The sequence below is a fragment of the Cyanistes caeruleus genome, chromosome 12, assembly GCF_971803275.1.
Source record: "Cyanistes caeruleus chromosome 12, bCyaCae1.hap1.1, whole genome shotgun sequence".
Classification (NCBI taxonomy): domain Eukaryota; kingdom Metazoa; phylum Chordata; class Aves; order Passeriformes; family Paridae; genus Cyanistes; species Cyanistes caeruleus.
In genome coordinates this window covers 9916566-9937855 of record NC_141712.1, presented here as the reverse complement: position 1 = coordinate 9937855, position 21290 = coordinate 9916566, and the positions used below count along the sequence as shown (strand labels likewise).

The 21290-nt window shown below is 39.5% G+C and overlaps 1 protein-coding gene across 2 annotated transcripts in view; it reads right to left on the bottom strand.

Annotated features, from left to right (window-relative positions):
* The window catches only part of NKD1 (NKD inhibitor of Wnt signaling pathway 1), a 263749-nt gene that overhangs the window by 1707 nt on the left and 240752 nt on the right, over window positions 1-21290 (bottom strand). For both annotated transcript variants that reach the window (XM_086847543.1, XM_086847544.1), the window contains 5 exons: window positions 16579-16685; window positions 13958-14053; window positions 5385-5532; window positions 4284-4368; window positions 361-491 (listed from right to left, as the gene is read on the bottom strand). In XM_086847543.1, the coding sequence (XP_086703669.1) occupies window positions 361-491; window positions 4284-4368; window positions 5385-5532; window positions 13958-14053; window positions 16579-16685 (567 nt within the window). The remainder of the gene's footprint in view (window positions 1-360; window positions 492-4283; window positions 4369-5384; window positions 5533-13957; window positions 14054-16578; window positions 16686-21290) is intronic.

The following is a 21290-nucleotide window of genomic DNA, read 5'->3' as shown; positions in this document are numbered from 1 at the left end:
TTCTATTTTTGGGTCAGTAGTGAGTATAAAATATGTGTTGGTCTCATCTTGGGAACAAGCTCCAACATCCAAAAGTCAATCCTTGCCTCACCCGTAGCCTAAACTTAATAAATTAGATGTAAAGATTGTTCTCCTAGGCTCAGCTCCAAGTTTAGCTACGCAAACAAGCACATCAAAGCAGCCTCACAGCACATTAACCACTCTGCTGTGATACCAGCTTCACCAGTAATTATCTTGCAGTATTCACAGTCCTATTTCTGAGTCACTACAGACAAATCACACAGCTTCACAATTCACTGTCCCTGATATGGAACATGCAACTGAAGAAAGAAGAGATTATGAGGTTACAACATAAATTACCTGGCCCAAACTTTGATGTGTAGTTTTCTATTCCTGCAAGATCCAAATAGTGGTTTCTCCTTTCAATGTTCTCATCTACACAATGACGATAGCACCCACTTTGCTCTGGATTGTTCTCACTCTGGTGGTATCTGTCAGCAGGAAGCAAAATTACAATTCAGCAGAACTTCTTTAAAGTTCTTATCACCATCTGCAAACCAACAACTAACGGACCCTTTGAAGTGACAGGAGCTGCTCATAAAGAAACAACAAACACTTGAAATTCTGGATGACCAGATTTGCTATGATGATAGGCCTAAACTGACTCTTCCTTCCCCTTGTATAAATCAACCCTCATGTTGCAAAGCAAAGGAGACCTTCAAATTGCATCACACATGCAAAAGCAAACAAAATAACTCCTAGCATTTATTACTTTCTGTCTTAGGGCCAAATAATTAAACTTGTTCTTCAGTTTGGACATGACAAAGAAAACCTGCTGTTTGATTCATGACCATTCCCACCGCTGTGAGGAAGTGCTGGGGTAATCCAGATAAATATTCATGTGTTCAGAAAGACAGGCATCAGCACAGGTGTAGTAACTAGAGAGAACCTGGGAAGAGAAGGTGTTGGTAGGACACTCAGAGGTAACTGCTGCTTTCCAAAATACAATTTACAAGGTCAGATCAGATGCTGGCTTTAGAATCTCAACTCCTTTTCCTGCTCAGCTTTGCAATTTTATTTATAGCAGAACTATTTCCTGAGAATGAATATCTGAAATACCATTCATTTATGAGGCTGAAAAAAATCAGACAGAAGTTTACAGTATTGTAGCCCATAATGCCAAACAATTTAATTCAGCAATTTAAATGTGAAGTCTGCAAATATGAACAATATTTTCAACATAACAAACAGAAAGGATAAGCAGAAAACTCTTGATTAAGTTGCTGCTTGTCATTCAGACAGCTCAGTTTCCAAGACCACGAGATTGGCTCTGCTATTTCTCTGTGCAAGTGCACTGATGTCAACCTAACATCAGAATTTGGCCTGGTATCCTACAGCAGCTGCTAAATATGGGCTCTGTAATGTATGGTGCCCAGTACTCTGCTTTTAGTCTATTAACACATTTCCAGGTTTGCAGAGGCTGCTGATCCCCCTGAGCTTTGGCACAAATGGCTCTCCTGGTCCAGCCTCTGCTGCTCACGGACATTACAGAACAGAGGCCCCTCGTGTCTCTGCCAGACATGGGTCTGCAGCTTCTTTGACTAAAGACACAAGACTTGACCTACCTGGAAGATCATTTTTGGTCAAATGTGATAGAGGCAGAGCCTCCTGAATGGAGAAGAGTCTGCCTAGAAAGCAGGTAAGGTTTAAAGATTCTGAGTCAGCTTTGAACTCCACAAGTGACATGGGGTACCCCCCAAAAAAAGGGGAATGTCCAGATACATTTTTGTATATAATATAAAATATACATCTGTATATTTTGCTTTTTGGATACCTAACCAACTTAGTACCTTTCCTACCTCAGACACAACTTTGCCAGTTGTTACACTTTGGCAAGTCAACATACAAGATCTCTGGGGCTAGAACTTGCCTAACTTAAGCTGACAGGCATGAATCACCTACAGAAACCATTGGGACTTGCACACATGTGCTGAAGACAATGCACAGCTAACCCAGAAAAAACATCATTGAGTGTGATCCAACACAATTAAGAAACACTGTATACAGCACTGTCAGTTGGAAATGAAGCTAACAGGGAACCTGTTGTTTTGTTACTGTAATAAATTCAATCTCTCATCAAGACAGAGAAGAAAAATGATGCCAGTACTGCCACAGCCCTACAATCTAATAACTTGTTTACATGCAAGATGATGTTCCACTATATTCAGGCAAATACACAGTGAAGCAATTATACACTGGTGAGAGATGTGCTCTACTCTGAAAGGGAACTCCAAGCACTCTGGGAAGTGTCTGGCATCCAGGCCCACACTGCTCTCCTGCAAACACATGGGGAGACTTAGGCAGGCATCAACCATGCATCGAGGACTGTGTAAAAGCACAGTGCTGTTACTGGGGTTGTGCTTGGTTTGGTTTTGGTTTTAATAAAAATGGCATCTGCTGAAGAGTTTGTGGTGTGTATGGAAATCCTTTCTAAATTTCCCACACTGATGTGTTATCCTGATGGCACGAAGCACACAACAATATAGCAGGAAAGAGGAACAGAGCAGTGACAGAGCACAGGGCAGAAGATGCAGGGACATCCCCTGAAAGCCTCACTCACTGAGAACACGAAGTTCAAGTCAGCCAGGGAGAACCAGGCTATCTAGCCAAGAATCTAGCTACTTATCTTGATACCCATATTAGCCCTACAGGTGAAAATTCCTGCCTGTACCTTACAGCAAATGAAAAATCCAACCCATTTCTCTCCCAGCCTTCAGGATAAAAACATTTCTATCCACTTTATCTTGAATATTAATCATATCTTGCCTAGAATTCCTAAGTGAATGAACATGTGAAATGTGTGTACTTCTCACAAGTTCTCATTGCTGCTTTCAAAGGGGAAGAAATTGCATTAATATTGTGAGATTCTGATCTGAGCCTCAGCAGCTTTCCTGAGGGTTGTCAACCTGGCCAGAGTGCACAAACATCCCTGAAACACACACAGTGTGCACAGCACACTTCATCCTGCCTACATGTAGTGGGATGCAACAAAAACTGTCAGGTGCTGACCATTGTCTGATGCTGACCTACTCAGCTCAAGACACAGATTTGTTCTGTCCACGAAGCCTCTCACCAAAGGAATGAGAAGGACAAACATTTTGTTCCGACATCTGATGCTTCCATGACTCTGGATTTAATTGGAAGTGCCTGCTGTACATAAAAACACTACGATTGCAGAGGCAGGAATTTAAGGTGGATTAGAGGGGGAGTTCAAACTGAAAGGGGATTTTTGCACTAGATTATCAAACAAAACCAGTCTATCGAATTCACACAGGGCAAAACTTTGCTAATGGGCAGAGGGAATCTGCACACCACATCTAGGCCAGCAAGTAAAACCATGGAGCATTCTTCAGTTCATAGCAGATTTTGTGCAGAGTTGCTGACACAAGATTAATAGTAATTTTATTCTTCTTTTAATCTGAAATTTGATTGTACTGGGATTTGCTGACTGGGATAACTCACTAGCATTTTTTCTCCTTCCAAAAAAGGGAGGTACAGTTCTCTTGTCAGTTTTAATAAGACTGAATGCTCCTTCTCCTGATAAACTTGTTATGTATCCAGACAAATATCCCTAAATCTAAAGAAAGCCAAAAGCTTGTTTTGTTTTTTTTTTCTTTTTTAAATTTGCAGCTGAAGAAACAAACATAACTAATGAGTCAAAGTCACCACTGTAACAGTTCAGCAAACACTTCCCTTTGCCTTATGAGCAGTTTCTGTTATGAAACATAAAATCCTAAAATATACCAAATATGCACCAAGATGATTTGTTAGCACTCTGGTTGGGTTATGAGCTGGTAACCAAGTTAGCCCATGTAAAGCTCAGCACTATTTGAGTTGATGAGTGAAAAAATGGGCTGGAAGGAGGGCAGAGAAAGGCAGGAGACAGCCACTAAGGAGATGAAAAGGTTTTAGGACACTTTTAACCAAAAAGCTGTGCTATTAACCTCACTTATTTGCAGATGGCATCTAAAAAGACAATTCAGATCCTCCACAGAGCTCATAGAAGAAGAAAATATCAAGACTTTTTTTTTCTTTTTTGTTTGTTTTGTTTTAATATAACTATCCAGCTATGGAATCTGCTCTTAAATCCACAATGAAAACTCCTGTAATTCTTCTATTTTAAAATAATTTTTGAAAATAAAATAATCAAGCAAGAAATCAATGGTTGAGGTTTCCTCAGAGGTCCCCAGTGCCTGACAGGAGTCAGGGTTCATTCCCCTTACCTGAGGGAAGCTCTCTGCTTCTTCTCAGAGCTTCTTGCTTCTTCATTAGCTTTGTTTTCAGCCCTGTGCCTGGCACTCTGCAGATCTGCCAAGAGAAAGTACATTACTGCCACGTTGCTGTCCTTGCTGATCAGCACAGCTAACACTCCTCATTGCAAACTCGGCTGCTCGAGTCAGCAGATCAGCATGTGATCACTTCATGTAACCTTCTCAGTCCTGCTTTTGCCCACAGGACAGATTTTACTCAGATGTAACCTGGACTGCAGAGTATCAGCCAGGGTTAGGTTTACCCTGCACTCCATGTGGAAGCCCAGGTGGGGCCACATTCACACTGAAGGCTCAGTGCTGGCAATTCAGCACTGCACTAATGCATCACGTAGCTCCCCAGCAGTGAGAACTGGCTTGTGTTTGTTCTTGAGGGAGTGATTGTTTTATTAAAATTGAGGTGGCCAGGCTCTCCTTTTAGAACTGATGCCTACATTTTCTAATGAAGTATTATTTAAAATACTTTTAAGTATTTTAATTTAGTACTACTCTACCTACTGAAGTAATTATGCTAATACACTCATTATTACAGTGAGGATAAGTTGGATGACCCATCATGGTATGAACCTTTTTATAATGGCAGACTCTGCCAGCACAGAAAATGTGCAATTTTTATGCACAGATTCTTTACTTATGCTTAATTGTTTATTTTTATCCAGCAGCACTGGTAGCTATGCAGTGGCAAGAAACATTTTATACCCCTACACCTGCTTCCACACAGACCAATTGCTGCAATACCAGCAGAGGTAAAGTGGTGCACACCAAGAAGGCCTTAGATCTGACTTGCAGAGCACAAAGACAATTACAGCTCATAGGAGTTACTGCTGCTTCCTAAAGAAGCGATCCATCAGAACCCTCATTTGCTAATGAGACTGAAAGGAGGGCAGGTAATTTTCTATTCAAGATCATAAAGCAGGTTAATGGGGTTTAAAAAAACCACATAATTATTTGCCTTTAAGTATATATACATCTGTATTAACAAAATACAGAGATGCATTTTCAAGGGACTCAGGAAGTTTTCTGTATTTTTTCCAATGGCTGATTGCACATCCTTACCAGTGTGATTCAACAAGATACTCTTTTTTTTCTGGCTGCCATCTGGTGCCACAGTGAGTTTCACTCGCAGAGTTTTGCTGGAACTAGGAGAATGGTTTACTGATGCATCAACTACCTCATAGATGGTATGAAGCAAGCTGGTAATGTCCTGGGTTGGATTGAAACACAAAAGAACACAGTACTGTGAAAATGGCATGAAACCTACAGCTTTGATGCTTACAATTGTTTTGGATTTGGCACTATTAAAAGCTGAAGTATCCTCAGAAGTCACTGAATTTCGAAGACTTTAACTTGCCCAGAGTGTTACAATCTTCACCAAATGGGTTTATGAACTGGGGCAAAGCAGATCAAAACAATAACAAAAGCACAAGATATACAGATTTCCCAAGCTCTGAATCAGCAAAATGGTGTTCTGCCTTTTCTTTTCTTTGATTTACACAGAAACCAGGGATAATAATTTATGCTCCACTAAAAATTGAGTTCACATGGCCAACACAAATACATCAGTTGAAGAAAATCTCGGACATTACAGTCATTACAGTCTTCCTATTTGTTTAGTTTTGGTTTGTTGTTGTTTTTTGTGGATTTGTTTGTTTGTTTTTGTTTGTTTTCTTGGCATAGTTACATGGTTGATTATCTAGAGGAAAATCAGCAAGAAAAGTGGCAGAACTTTAAACCTCAGGTTTGAAAATAAATTATGTCTGTCTGAATGTCATCCTACCATCTGTGTTTTGGGGTCTAGCTTATTTTGCAAAATTCAACCAGTTTCAAACACACATTTTGAACTGCAAATATTATCCAGTCAGGCCTATTACAGACCCTTCTTCACAGATCTCTCAGAAGGCAATGGGACGTGAACAGAGGTTTACATGTCTGGCTATATGGGAAAGAACACCAGCCAATTTTAACAAGCCAATGGCTTCCAACAGGAGAAACACTGTTTAGTAGCTGGTGATGCTCAAAGGTCTCTCAGGCTGATTTAATCCAGCCAAGCTCAAACAGGGTACTACCTTAAATTGCCAGGATGGAAAGGGGATCTCTTGGCTCACTGCTTTTCCTCAAAGGGATTTTACCCAAACTGGTCTTGGGCACCAACCTAAGGCAAAAGGATTCTGATAAAGCATTCTGATCACTGCAGCCTATAAAGAGCCCATCAAATGCATATCTGAGAACTTCTCCATGCTGGTCTTCCTTTTCCTTGATCTATCCTACTACCTAAGCTCTTTCCAGATGCCTGCAAGCACAAAGGAAATACCTAAATCATCTTTTGTCAAGCATAACTGGTTCTGAGGATTAAGAGTCAGGTCTATAAAAATTCAAAACCTTTACAACTTCTCCTTTGCTCAGAAGTCACACCTGTAACATGGGCAGCTCAAAGTTTAGTATGCCCTAATGGAGTTCCCTGCCACTTTAGCAGTCAATATACCACACAGTCCTCATTATGGTACCAGCTTTTAAGATGAGAATATTAAAATATTCACAGAAATATTAAAATACTAAATTCTACTCACACAGAATTTAGGGAAATACTGACCTTATGGCCAGGACCAATGATTCTACAGTAGATTTTCCAGCTCAATAGGAAGAATGAATAACTAAATCCTAGGGGCTCCTTTGTCTTAACATGTAACCTTTCTAACTTCACAGCACTCAGGGGAATTTCTCCAGACTTGTAAGTTCAAGACAATATATTCACAAAAAGTGAGCAGAATTTGCAGTGTCTCATTTATCTTCCCAATAATATTAATTCTCTCATTGCTGCAGAGGTCTATATGGGCAGTTATTACATGTCAGTAGCTGCTTTCCATGCTCTCAACAATCCCTTTCTAAAGCTTGAGGGTGGGACAGAGTGCTCTGTGTCAATCTGGTGGACACCTCATAGCTCTTTAACACATCTCCCTTCTCACACTTCCACCCTAATTTGAAACCTAGCCAGACCTCTAAATGTGGCCAGACAGAGCCACATCTGACAGCCAGCTTGAAGGGCTGGATTTTTATTTCATCTGAGAGGAAAAACCCAGGCAAGCACATGAACAGACAAACAAGCCGTATCTGTGGATTCATACACACTCCATAAGTCATGTTCTAGGAGCATTGTGCTAGAATCCTACACTTTGATAAACCTTCTCCTTCAGCAAAATACTTCAGCACATTTTTTCTTACCTGGGCTCCATACACTCAGCACGGGGGTGAATGGGGCTTTTCCCATACATTCCTGGACAAGTGTTGGTTAACCAACATGTCATCTTTCCACACAAGGCTGCTATCAAGGGGTTATTATCAACTCTTTCATTCACAATAATCTGCTCTTTTTCCTTTTTTCAGCTATGCCAGATAGTTGTAAAACCAGATGTTGGTACATCTAATCTATATTAGCTTCAATAACCAAAGCCAAAAAATTGCCCACTGTCCTTTTACATGATTTTTTTCAGGGTTGAGGTCTAACTTGCTAACTGGCTGACAATCTGCTCCTTTGTGTTTGTGAGGGTCTTTCTCAACAAGCTGCTTGACTCAGCAGTTTAAAAAGTACTCCCAAAGGCTGTCAGGGAAGGCCAAACGTGGCATTTGTGTGACACATACTTGGCAAATCACAAAAACTTGCCCACACATATCACATCAGGACAAGTTACACGTCTCAGCCAAACAGGCCCAAATTAACCCAATTTGATGTCCAGGCTGTGAAATGACTGCACACAGGACTCAGCACCCTTGTGGGCTTACACACTGCTGCCTTTGCATTTTGTGACGTGTTTGACATGCAGGCTCCTCCACGGAGCTCGGAGCTGCTCTGCATTCTGGCCCTGCAGGAACGTGGATGTGTCCCAAGATCGAGGTTAGGGACAGCCATGAGCAACCATTTAGTGCTTATGCTGATCTTTTAAATACTGACAACAACGTTTTCATTACAGGGTTCATTTACTTGTGGTCCTAATTTGGGGCTGGGAATTTCAGCAAACTGACAGTTCTGATTTGGTCAAACAAGGCTGCTTGGGTCCCTCTGTCTCATGTACCACAGTCCTGGCTGAGCAAGTACCAGCTACAAGGGAGCTTGAGCCTCCTGTTGCCTAACAATTATTGCTTCACAATTGTAACATGAATTTCTGAGGCACTGACCTACTGGGAATGGTCTTTGTCAATAAAATTTGAACTGTGACTAAAATTCCTTTCTCACAGCGCTGTTTTGGCAGGTAATATTGTAATGGTTTTGTGTCAAATTGGTAGCAATAGACCATTAAGATATATGTTACATGCTCAGTATTTTATAGTTACATGTATTTTTACCCCCAAAAGTACTTTCATCTTACAGCAGCCTGCCAGACGACTTGTTTCCCTTGAAAACTGTCCCACTGAACATCATCTGTATTTAAATTTGTTAAAAAAACCACCTAAATCCATTGAGGCAGCTTTACCTCCTCCACACCAGCTTGTGCATTTCACCATCCTCAAGAAATTTAGCATCAAAGATCAAGAATAAAACCTAGTTAAATGTTCCTCTTGTCTGATACATATAAACCAGCCTGACCCAGAGCCCACCTAAAGAATCAAACTTTTATGCACAATGAATTATGAGTCTTACAAATCATGGGATTTTGCAACTGCTTTGCTTTAGACTGCTTGGCCCTTTCCCCCAAAAAAAGTGTATTTTTAGACTACTATATTAAATGGGTAAAGAGAAACAAGAAAGAACAAAAATATTTCTCTCCTTTATAGCAAATGGTTTATATTTAGACAGGAAATATGGTCCATGACTAACTTCTGGGGGGTTTCTGGTATGCAGAATTTCTGCTGGGATCTCTAGGTCAATCAAGTACAAAAACTGAAACAATGAAATTTTTCCCAGAGAAGAAAACATATGCTCATTGAGTAGTATCCAAACAGCCAGCACATGCCATACACAGATTTGTCTTTTGCTTATTGAACACCAATAACCAAAAGACAATTTGGTCAATAAGCAAAAAACAGTTTGGTTTTTCCAGGGTAAAAACCCCATCCCTTTTAACAAGCAGCCAATGCAAACAAGTATATTAAGAAAAGAAAATTCAATAGATTGCCCAAGATATTTCTATTCAAAATTTTTAAAATATTAAAAATTCAAATTTCCATCCAAAATATTAAAAAGTAAACACTTAAGCCCACACATGTATGCTGCACTCACACATCTATCTGCAGAATGTTTTATGGATCTCCAATAGGAGATTAACACTAATTTATAACATTCAGAGAAACCAATGGGTCTGAAAAAAGAGAGAGAGCACTGAAGTATTCCTCATTCCTTACAGAGCATGTGAGCCTGAGAAAGTCCCTTTTTCAGGTATTATTTTCTATGTTTAAGGAATATTAGTGGTATAGGGATAACCTTATCTTTCCCATATTAGTATAGGTTATCATCACAAGACTAGTTAGCAAATCTGAGATTTTTGTAGAAGACACTGATAGGTTAGAATTAGACATTAGAATTAATTTGACAGAGTGGGATATTTGTACCCAGAAAAGCCCAACCAACAAACAACCCCCAAAAACGCCTAAACTACCAGCCTCCCCTCAGAAAAAAAAAATCATAAAACCACAAAAAAACCCCACAGAACACCCCCAAATCTGAAGAGTTTAATAGAATGGAAAAATTCAGTTTGAGTCTTTGTACCCTGCCTGAGAAAGAATTCTCTGATTTCCCTTAAAACTAAGAGAGAAAGTTATATTTTCTCTTATTATTTCTATCATGAAACCACCATTCCTAATGATTGGAATAATGGCCACAGATACAGACAGGCACTGCTCCTCTATCCACTGGTTTCATTCTTCTTTATGTATCCTGAGTTAGTATAAACACATGAAAACCAACAAATTTCAAGGTAAGGGTCAGGCTAATAAATGGTTGCCCCAAAAAAGCCAATATCCTTCCCCAAGTCAATGACTTGGAGCCGAGTTCTGAATGCAGATACAACCTCAAACCTTTTTTATTCATCAGAGCATAGGAGTGAAAAAAATCTAAAAAGGGAAAGAACAAGTCACAAAGGAAACATAAGAGGAAAAATTGGGTATTTAATGTGAGATACAAAGAACATTTTTAGCATTAAAAATGCATGAAGAGAAACATCAATACCAGTTCATTACCTTTCCCTTGGAAAAAGATAAATACAAATGTCTCATTTGTACTTTGTTTGTAGTCTGATTTCTACATACAGCAGGATGTTTTTACTGCAACATCAGCTCTGTTTGATCACATACATTTTTGAATCATTCTTATTTGGAACGCAAAAGGAACTTCACTTGCTATCTGCTCAAAAGCTGCTCTAGAAGAAATTTCTTTTTTTTTTCCTGACAAGAAACTTTCTTGTGTGCTAATTCCTGTGCAGCCGCTCACCGAAGAAACTCAATTTTACAAGGAAGAACTGATTACCAAAAAAAAAAAAAGCAAAAGCTAGTGTTTATGAAGTATAATTACATTCAGAGAGCTCAATACAAAACCTCATGGATCAAAACACATTAGCTCAATTATCCAAGTTTCAAGTCCGATTACAAATATTCGTGTGAAGATAATTACAGCGCAGCTGTCAGTTCTACAAAGGCCTGCTGTACATAATGAATTGTCCTCTTGTGGCTTATGGAATGAAGGGAAGTGTTATGAGCCAAGTTTTGTAATATACATATTAGAGCAGGAAAAGTTATCTCTCACTAAACCAAAAAGGACTGAGAACCGGTCATCTTTATGACAGAAAAAGCAGAAGTTTAATAACATGCAATAATGTTAATTTATAATTTGCTGTCCCAATAATTATGCTTTCATAATGAGTGTATCTCTTCAAGAAGCATGACTAGATGTGAATTTTTAATTATAAGGACTACAGAATAAGTCATAGAGACTCTAGGAGGAAATCAAAGCAGCATTAAATTCTGAAGATGTTGTTAGATCCAGAAGAAATTTCACTAAAATGGAATTTGAATGTTCCAGCAGCGATCTGTCACTCTGTAGAACTCAAGGAAAGTTGTATCAACTAAATTTGCACCTTATTTACAATTTTTAAACATTTGAATGAAAAAAGCCCATTTAGCTCATCAGTAAAATTGCTTCCTACCTATGTGTATCTTACAAACTTAATTTAACACGGCAGATTCCTTTGGAAACTCTCTAGATATGAGGTACAATATTTTAAACACAATGATTTTGAATCAAATGAAATGGATGTGGGTGGGCAAGCCACTTCTTTTCCACTGTCTCAGTTTTACAACATGGTGAAAAGCAAGAATAATGCTACTGACTTCTTTTTGTAAAGCACCTCCAGGTCTACAGGTATAAAACTAACTGAAAAAGTTTAATCTCTCTGTTAAATCCAGATATAAATCCAGGAGACAATAAAGGGAAATTTTCCAAGAAGGAGAAAAGGTCCATATTAAGCCTTTCTCACCAGAACACTGGACCTTTGTTAAGAAAAGCCGACTGGTTCTGAATGCATTTTCATCAGCTCACTAAAGGGCACTGGTACAGCTCTGCCTCTTCCTCAGACTGCCCATTTTGTCCCTGCTCCAGCAATGTACTTCACATACTTTTAAATGAAAACATGTCTCTTACTCATTTTAATTGAAACTATTCAAATGTTTAATGTTCCCCCTCGTTATGTCATTTGCTGGAACAGGAGCAGGGTTGCTTAGCAAAGGACAGTATCAGGCATACTACCCATCTCCCCAGGGGCCAAGAGAACAAGAAATTCTATGTCATATTAAAAGACTAAAACTCCTCTTTTGTGGCCAGGATTATCTATGAACTGCTATTGTTGGTCATTCTGGCTCAAAAAAAACCCCTCATAAATTGTACCTGGATTCAACAGAAGATAACCAAGAAGATGGCTTATACAAATGGTCCTGGAAGAGTTTGCAAAATAAATGTGTGACATAAAGGGAAAGATTTGGAATGGTGCACACTACTTGTTTCTATCTTTGGTCACATGTAAAGAGCTGAAAATTATCAACCTATTTGGTCCCTTGGTTGAAAGAATTTTTTTTGGCATAGGTTCAAGCCTGAATGTAGCAACCTCCAGACCTCAGAGCAATATAATATTCAATCCCTGCACATATTTGGTTTCAGTTAAGCTGCAGTCTGCTCTTGTAGCAGGGAGAGGTAGAATTTGGCTGTAACATATTCTCAAAGTACAGTCAAATTAAGCTCTTTGGTGTACCACATAATCACAAGTAATTATTGTGTACATACTTGAAAGCATATTCTCATTATGTTCAGCACATGGAACCCCCACTGACATTAATGGGAATTCCATGCCTGAATGTAAAAGACACCCTTGTGTGTGGGTTTGGGTTTTGTGTGTTTTTCCCCTATTTTTGAGAGTCACAATAATCTTGTAATGAAGACTTAGCCTTGGGTCTTGAAGGACCTGGATTCAATCTGCCACTAGGTTCTTGTGAGACTTAAAGCAAGTTATTTCATTTTTCTAGTCTCTGTTCCACAAACATTAACAAATGCAATAGTACTTTCTCACCTCACCCCTCCTTCTTGCCCTCTCTATCGCATCTTCCTATCTGAAACTCTGGACTTAGCCTGAAACTTTTCATCTGCTTGTTTTTGTGCATGAGGGGCACAGATTTCACTTCACTACTCAAACCACCTTCAGAGCAGAGACAATAAAAATAGCCTTGTAATGATGTTCAAATACATGTTAAAAAGCCTGAACAATATTTGGTAATGTCAAAAGAAATTTGCTTCAGACTTACAGAAAAAAATTCTGCCCTCAGTTGGTGTCTAAGGCCACTACACTTTCATTATTTGCCCTATTGCTTTCAAACAATTTTTAGCAATTGTCACAGGCACCAGCATTAGATCTAAGTGAGAAAAAGCCTTTGATTTTCAGTTGATTATCTAAAGGCATGGGAGCCAGTAAACACACATCACAAAAATCAATGACAGCACATGGCATAAATGCCAAATAAAAGACATTCTTCTAGAAGTACTATTCAGTTTGGGCAGAAATAGCTCTCAAAAAGGACTATATCCCAATTTATACACTCTCTTATTTGGCTTGAAGACATCCTGATAATAAAAAATACACAAAGGTATGCTTTGACAGCCATTCTTTATGGTACTCCAGAGAACATCATCAGTGTAATTTATACTTGGAGGCAAAAGGCAGAGATCAGCCCAATATTCATGAAAACAATAGAAGAGTATAGTTGGAAAGAATGTCAGCAAGCAACCTTGCTATTTGGTTAGCTTAACTCTGAAAAGCAGGAGAGAAGCCAGAACAATATACATTTGCAGGGGTTTATTTTGACAATTTGTTTAGCTGTTCAGTTGTTTCAGATATTTTTCCTCCTCAAACGCCAGTACTATTTTTTAAAGGCTAATCTCAGGTATTAAACAACAACCAGCTTAAAAAAAAAAGGGGTACAGTAGATCTGAAAACAGTAAACTACTGGTGGGATTGTTTCTAGGAGGGAAGGGTCCGTGGAAACTGCTGTTTAAGTTGGCAGGACACCTCTACTTTATATTAGAAAAAAATGTTCCTGTTATAAAACACTTCTCTTGTTAGCAAGTGCTGCACATAAAGGGGCAGCTGTACTTTGCTTACCTCACGTGTGACTCTTCCGTTGTTATCAAAGTCATACAGTGTGAAGGTCCATTCTTGCCTGTTATCTTCCTCTACAGACACATCACATTGCAATTCCTAAGAAACATGCAAAGAGCAGCTGATTACCTAAAGCAAAAGGCCTGTTTGCAGGGGAGACTCTCTGTAGGAGGCTGCTTGCTTTCTTCCTTCCTCCCTCCCCTGTGGGAGAAGCTCTGAGGATATGTCCCAGAGAGGCCTCTGTCCACTACAACGAAGAGGTCCCATCACAATCACAAAACACTCCTAACTCTACACCTCAGGGAATTCACAACTTGCTTTCTACTACACTGTAGAGAACAGAAAAAGGTACAAGAAGACTATTCCCTGAAGCTCTTGAAACATAGTAGGAGTCCCCACTAAAACATGAGAAGGAAAGCTGTGTTTAGCTCAGGAAGAGGAAGACAACAGAAGCAGACTCACAGAAGGAGGTGGCACATCACAGGGCCAGGAGTTTAATCCTTGTTAATGCAGTACAGACACAGATCCCCATCAGAGAGACCTGTCCTCCACAGATATTGACAGGAAAAGGTTGTCAGAGTTAGTGCAGCACATCATGCCACTGAAGCTCCTGAAACAGAGCCTGCCTCGGAACTGGCAAGAACAACCCAGGAGTAGTGCCTGCTCCTTGTTTTAACTATGCTTCTGTTAGTGAGAGTGTGATCTGTGGAAAGCCTGAAAGAACCAATTTGTTAAAGGGGAAAAAAAAATCCCCAAACAAAACCAAGAACAAAGGATGCACTTTGACTGACTCCAGTCACCTGGGTGCAAATCGTTTGGTGTCTCTCAAGGCCTGTGCAATCAGAATTATCCAGAGCCACAAAAAGGCAAAACAGAGAAGTTACAGTGCAATTAAAATGAAAAGTCACTGTATGCAAGTAAAATAAACAGCCCCAAATAGCTTCAGCATGATCGACCTCAAAATACCTGGTTGATCTTCTGACTTGAAACCAACTCCCTACAGCAGTAATGGGCACCCCGTCCCCTGCCGAGTTCAAAGGCAGCCTCCTCTGGGTTGTAACAAGCCCGGCTGAGAGCTGCCAAGTGCCCCACACTCCACTGTGGAAACACAGTTTCGGATTACATAAACATTCCCGGCACCTTTAAAAGCAAAATCACTTTCACCTCAGACTTAGACCTCTTGTCGCAACACTTGCATTTCTGATTCTTTCATACCTTTGAAGCATTTACCAGTCTCTTAGCTCCCAGCTTACATTGCTGGAAAACTTTCATTTGTAGAACAAGGGGAAAAAAATATCAATACTTGGTTTCTTGCCACATATTAATACTTCCCTGTCCCACATTGCCTAACATAACATCTTTATGTGAGGATGTGCTCCGCTTAGTTAAGAGCCATGGAAACCTTCCCCGTATTAGTCACGGTGCCTAGAACCAAGTGCTAACCTTTATGGCATGCCAAGAACTACTTGGGAACAAACACAGACTTTGCTGGTGCAGTGGAGTTCCAGCTACTCTGGCACCAACCATGTTGACAGGTGTCCTCCAACGTTCAAATGTCAAGGCACTGTTAACTGCAATTTATCATGCCTTTCCTGTCTGCAAATGTCTGCTACTCGAGGTAGAATATAAAATGGGCCTAGAAAAAAAAGAGTAATAGCTGTGCAAAAAGAAAAGGAAGGAAAAAAAAAAAAAAGTTCTCCTCCCCAGAAGGCACACAAGCATCACCTGAACTGCCCATGGGAAACCTACCTCTCCCTAATTTGCTTTAAAACAATAAAAAAGAAAATTGTACCAGACTGAGAAGGAAAAGAACACTCCAGCCATGCTGCAAGGTGACTGCATTGGTTTTCAACATCACCTGAAGAAACACAAAGCTCATTACCTAGAGGCTGACAGCACCAAAAGGCAGATGTTTTCCCTATCTGCTGGAGTGCAGAGATGAATATTTGTGCTGGTTTTTGCTGGTGCCACAATATCTTCCTCCTCACCAAGACAGACAACCCAATAGCTGGGTGCATGTTGCCATACTCATATTTATGAAAATGCTCCCTACAGAAATAAAATCTGCCAACTACACACAAGGTCTGAAAGTTATATGATGTTTGCAAGTCTACAAGGAAATAGCCCATGGGACTCATCTCCCTCCATCTCCTCCTGCCATATCCTCAGGTGGATTTCCTGTGTAGCAGGTCAGGGTTATCTCACTTTGGAGACCTGGGTACTGAAGATCAATCATTGCAGAAGCTTTCATAGGCATCTTTTACATTAGGCAGATTTAACCAAGTGCAGTAGTCCATGAAAGTCAGTCTAAAGATTTGATAATATGGTAGCTGGCTTGATAGATAAAGGGTTAAACTGAAAGCTTCTTCTTACTATGCATTTCAGATCCTGCAGAGAAATGCTCATCATTTCATTCTCTCCAAACCTGGAAATAAGTGTCACTAAACACCTCGTAAGGAGCACCGATAGTAAGACACTGATTTGTGCCTGTTCTGCTGCCTCCTGCACCCACTACAAACACTGGGAGCAACAAACATCCATCAGATGACACTATTTGGTCCACAGGTTATTTTTCTACCATAATTATGTCAGTACAGTGAAACTTTAAAATACAAAGGACTTACTTCAAATTTCAGTTGCTTCTTGGAACTTGTGCGTGTGTCACTTTCTTTTTCTGCTTTCTTTTCATCTCCACTGCAAACTCCATCTGTCTTCTCTGGAGGCAAAGCCACTGCGAAAAGCATATTTAAGAAAAAATGCTTATAAGGAAATGTCAAAGCAGTCTCATATTTGCAAATCTGTCTTTATATTTAGGGTGAAATTGATATCAGCAAACTTGTATGAGAAGATCATTATACTTGATTTGCTTTTGTGTTCACTACACATCTGGGATAATTTCAGCAGACAATCTACCAACAGCTTTTGGTACACAGCCTTTCCCACAAACATCACTAGAGTCACAGGAAGTTCAAACACAGTATTATAAGAATATAAAATAGCAGAACTGTTACTGCAAATAAGCTGAATAATTTGCAAAATATTGAAAGTTTCTGACATATTGAGAAGAAAACCCATCACGTTCACCAGCAGTGAGTGAAGTAATGAAGCTGAAATAAAGCCCTCATTCTGTTCCAGTTTCACTCTTCAAACACACACAAAGCTTAGTACCCTCCAAGAAGGTAACACTACCTGCCAAAAAGGTTAAGCTGCATTTTTTCAATGCATGAAATAGCATATTTCACTCAAGTTTCTAGTAAAAACATCAGGCACTTGCATAAATCAACAGCACTCATAAAGAGCATCAATATTAATATCTATCACAACATATCATAATATATATCAGCAATATAACAGATATATGCTTCGCATGTGGATTAAAGGACAAATGCCTAGAACTTAATAGCTGTTCCTTTGGCTCCTACAGGGGCATTCAGCCTTGCACAGGATGAAATCTATACCTGAAGAAAACTAATTCTGTCTTCATTAGCATTATGAAAATATACAAAGACTTTTTAACCCCCCTCTCAGACTTTTAGATGTGATTTTTTACATATACACACACCTCTGCCAACGTTATGCTCATACTCCATTGCATACAGCAATAATCCTTCCAACTCCCCAAAACCCAGCAAAATTGCAAAAACACAGCTCCTAAAGTCAGCATTTTCCTCTCTTGCACTGCAGCATTTGCATCTACCCAAAGCCTTTATCCTAATGCTATGTTAGGAACTGTTTCTGGGGGATGCCTTTGGCAGCAGCATCTCATTAAGTGCCAGTTCAATCAAGTCAGATTCCTTACAAAAAAGGTGACATGATCCCCTCCAGTTCAGGGTGACCCATTTCAAACTGGTTTTACTGGCTCTCCTGGTGTTCCACACTGCTGAGCTGCCTCCCAACCATTCTTTTAGGAAAGCAAGTTACTAACATGCTAGAAGTTAAGATAATCTATTAGCCATTTTCCAGGACTTTCTTTCATGTTTAAAATAAAAAAATTAGCTTCAAGAAACCAACCAACAACAAAAACAAAACAAACAAACAAAAAAAACCAAAACCCCCCCAAAAACCCACAAACACCACAAAAAACTTCCCATTACCATAGCTTCATACTCTCAGAAATTCCAGAAGATTTCTGCCCCAACATTCACACTGTCACACTGCAATATGTATCACAGTCTCATTTCTATAAATTTAACATTATTGTATTACTTTTGTTTGTTTTCAAAACTGTGGTATGTTATATAAGATGGATGTACAGTAAAGAAAAGGGAATAAAGTAGAAATGCTGACCTTGGGAATTTGATATTGACTGGTGGTTTTGATGTCACCAGCTTCCCAACACACACACATGCAATTTGCATTATACCAATGTGATGGTGTTTATTGTACACATACTGACATGCTGATATACTTTGATTTTTACTCCAAGTCATGTTATGATTCCTTACCAAACATAAGCTAAATAGGAAGGTCAAACAAAGGAAGACAAAGCTGCTTCACATCAGTTTCTTCCTCGATTCTTTTAACTGGTGTTATTGGAAGAGAAGGGACTATTTCTGAGGAGGCTTTTTGTATAGTGTTTATCACAGGTAAGACAGGTATTAAAGTAAATATTATTTCCAATACATGACTTTGAAGTATGTCTAACAAAGAGCTGTTTGTTCTATACTCACTTTGCCCTTAAATACAACTCCACATTCCTAGAAGTTCAAAGCTAAAGTCACAGGAAGACCCCCACACAACAAAAGACAGTATTTGTTTGTCTACTTCAGTCCAGCTTTGTCGAAAAGGTAACCTGGGCCTTCATAACAAGGACAGCTACACTGATATTAGACACACCCCTAGATCTTCAGTGCCTCATTTGAACCAGTGGTTGGTTCTTCACATGCACAGTTATAACCTGATAAAAACTTCTGTAAAAGAGGCTTTTGCAATCCCTCCCAACTTTGCTCTACAGAATGTGAAATAAATGAAAGCTGGGCTGCTATGACCAGCTTCTTTGGGACAGTAAACAGCCATTTGGAAAAAAAAAAATATCCACTCCTGTTATCACACATTCTTTTAAATGTTTAAAAGTCCATGATGGCTAAAAGAGTCCTACAGTTGTCTTTTATCTCCTGAGGGTCAGCGTCCCAAACGACAATGGCATGGCAGACTGCATTAGGCACAGCACTGCGAGGCAGATGCTGCACGAGGTGCCTGCTCCCTGCACAGTGCTCTTTGTTGGGTTTTCTTACAGTCTTACAGAGTGTCTTACAGAGCATTCCCACCTTTCCACCACCATGCTCCTGCACTGTGCTGAAAGCCACTGGCATAAGCATGGAGCACCAGAGCTCCCCAGTCTGCCAGGTGCTTCAGAGAGGAACAGCACAAAGTTTCCTTCTGCTGCAGGAGCAGCCCTTCCCCTGGCAGGGTTAACAACCTTTCTGGATGTACAGTTTGCATGTTCAGATAGGAAGCTTTCACTTTAATGTATAATTTATGCAACAGAGGAAAAAAACGTGCACTGACAAATTAGTCTTCTAAAAAAACAAGGGTTCAACTATTGGGGAAGGAGGGGATACATCTTGCAGTACACTCCTTGGGAGAGTTTAAATACTGTATGCCAGAAATTATCCTCTTTGAGCTTTGCTGACCTTTGATCTGAAGAACTTATTGGCCTTGCTGCTCCAGGGAATTATCCTTTGAAATCAGTTACTCATTTTGGAGCTCAAATGAAATGGGGAAATCTGGTGATCTCATCCTGATGTCAAGTTTCATTCAGCAAAGAAAAATGAAATCTAACTGAGGAAACTTTAAAGGCAATATGGAGAATCTAAAATATTATTTACAAGTGATCAAATAATGTGTCTGTGCATATATCCCCACATGCCTTATCCAAACACAATGAACATTTAAAAATACATACTGTTTTGTCTGAGAAGAGAAGAAGTGTTTGGTATCTTGCTGCTATACTTAGTTTTGACTATTGACATGTGCTCAATTTCATGAGGGATACAAACACATGCAGAGCCTACTTATAAATAAAATGAGAATGTCTGCTTGGGACAGTTAAAACTGGCAGCCTGTAAACAGAGATCCACCAGTGAGCCACATGCCAAGGTTCAGATATATTCACAATGCGAACTTCCTTTCAGCTCTGCCAATGATATTAAACCAGACCAGACAAGATAGCTATCTCAAAGGAGTGTGGAGAATTAATAGACTTGTGTTTCCAAAGTCTAGGCCATCAGAAATAGGTCTGCATACCTCATCATCTGTGCAAAAATACTTACTTACCTCCCTGCTCAGATAACAAGTCCTGACAAAAAGAACGTGCTACATAGACAAATACACAGAGAAACATACCCTTGTTGTGGGAATCCACAACTGGAGGGGAAAAAAAGTGTATGAATTGCTTCTCATGGGAATAACCATATGCTCTCAAAAACAATGTTCCCTAACAGAATGTTTCATGAATTGAAATATTGCATATGTTTTCTTTATTATGTTCTTTTCTTGTTCATTATTAATGGTCTTGTAGTCACTTCTATAACCTTAAGACACTATAAAAATGCGTCTGGACAATATTTGAAATTGGAAAGACAATAAAGGAAAATATTAACTTGGAAAAATTGTGAAATACCATTCTTTCACGAAAAACAAACTGACTGGCTTAAGTGTACTAGCAGATGTTTCTCTCTACAATTGTTAATTACTACCACCCAATTGCTCATAATTGAAGTGGGGGAGGAAAAGAGCGAGAGAATGAACACCAGTTTAAAGATATTAAGACTCATCCCAGAAGAATTAAGCTTTTTTTCAGGGTTTTTTTTTCATTCCTAAGGAAAGGGGGTAATAATTCAATATGCTCCTTAGGAATCACCAAAATATCCCAGAAATGAGGTAAACTGATTGCTGTGCTCTGTGTATTGAATGAGGTTAGAATAGTACGCTTCAGGCAGAAAAAAACATTTTTCTCTTGCCTCCATCCTGCATCTGACAATAAGGGAGAAAAAAGAAAACACCAAAATAGAGCTGCACTCAGGTGGAAAAGTGACTGTTTAAACTTTCACCCTCACTCATGTGGCATGTCATCCCATGTTTCCCAAAGGCTTATGCCAGCAAAGGACCATGTGCTCTGTTAAACGATCTGCCTTCTCAAAATAAGGGCAGCTTCACTCTAGTTTTCAGCCATACTTTGCCTTTTAGTCAGATGGATTAACAGGATCCTGAGGCCAGAATCAAAGGGTGCAACTCTGAGGAATGTCCAAGTCCAGGCTACCAACTCCGAATTTTGCACAGCAGCTAGGAGAACTCAGGCTAAACAGACAAACAACTTCAGAACCTCTTTGGAAGG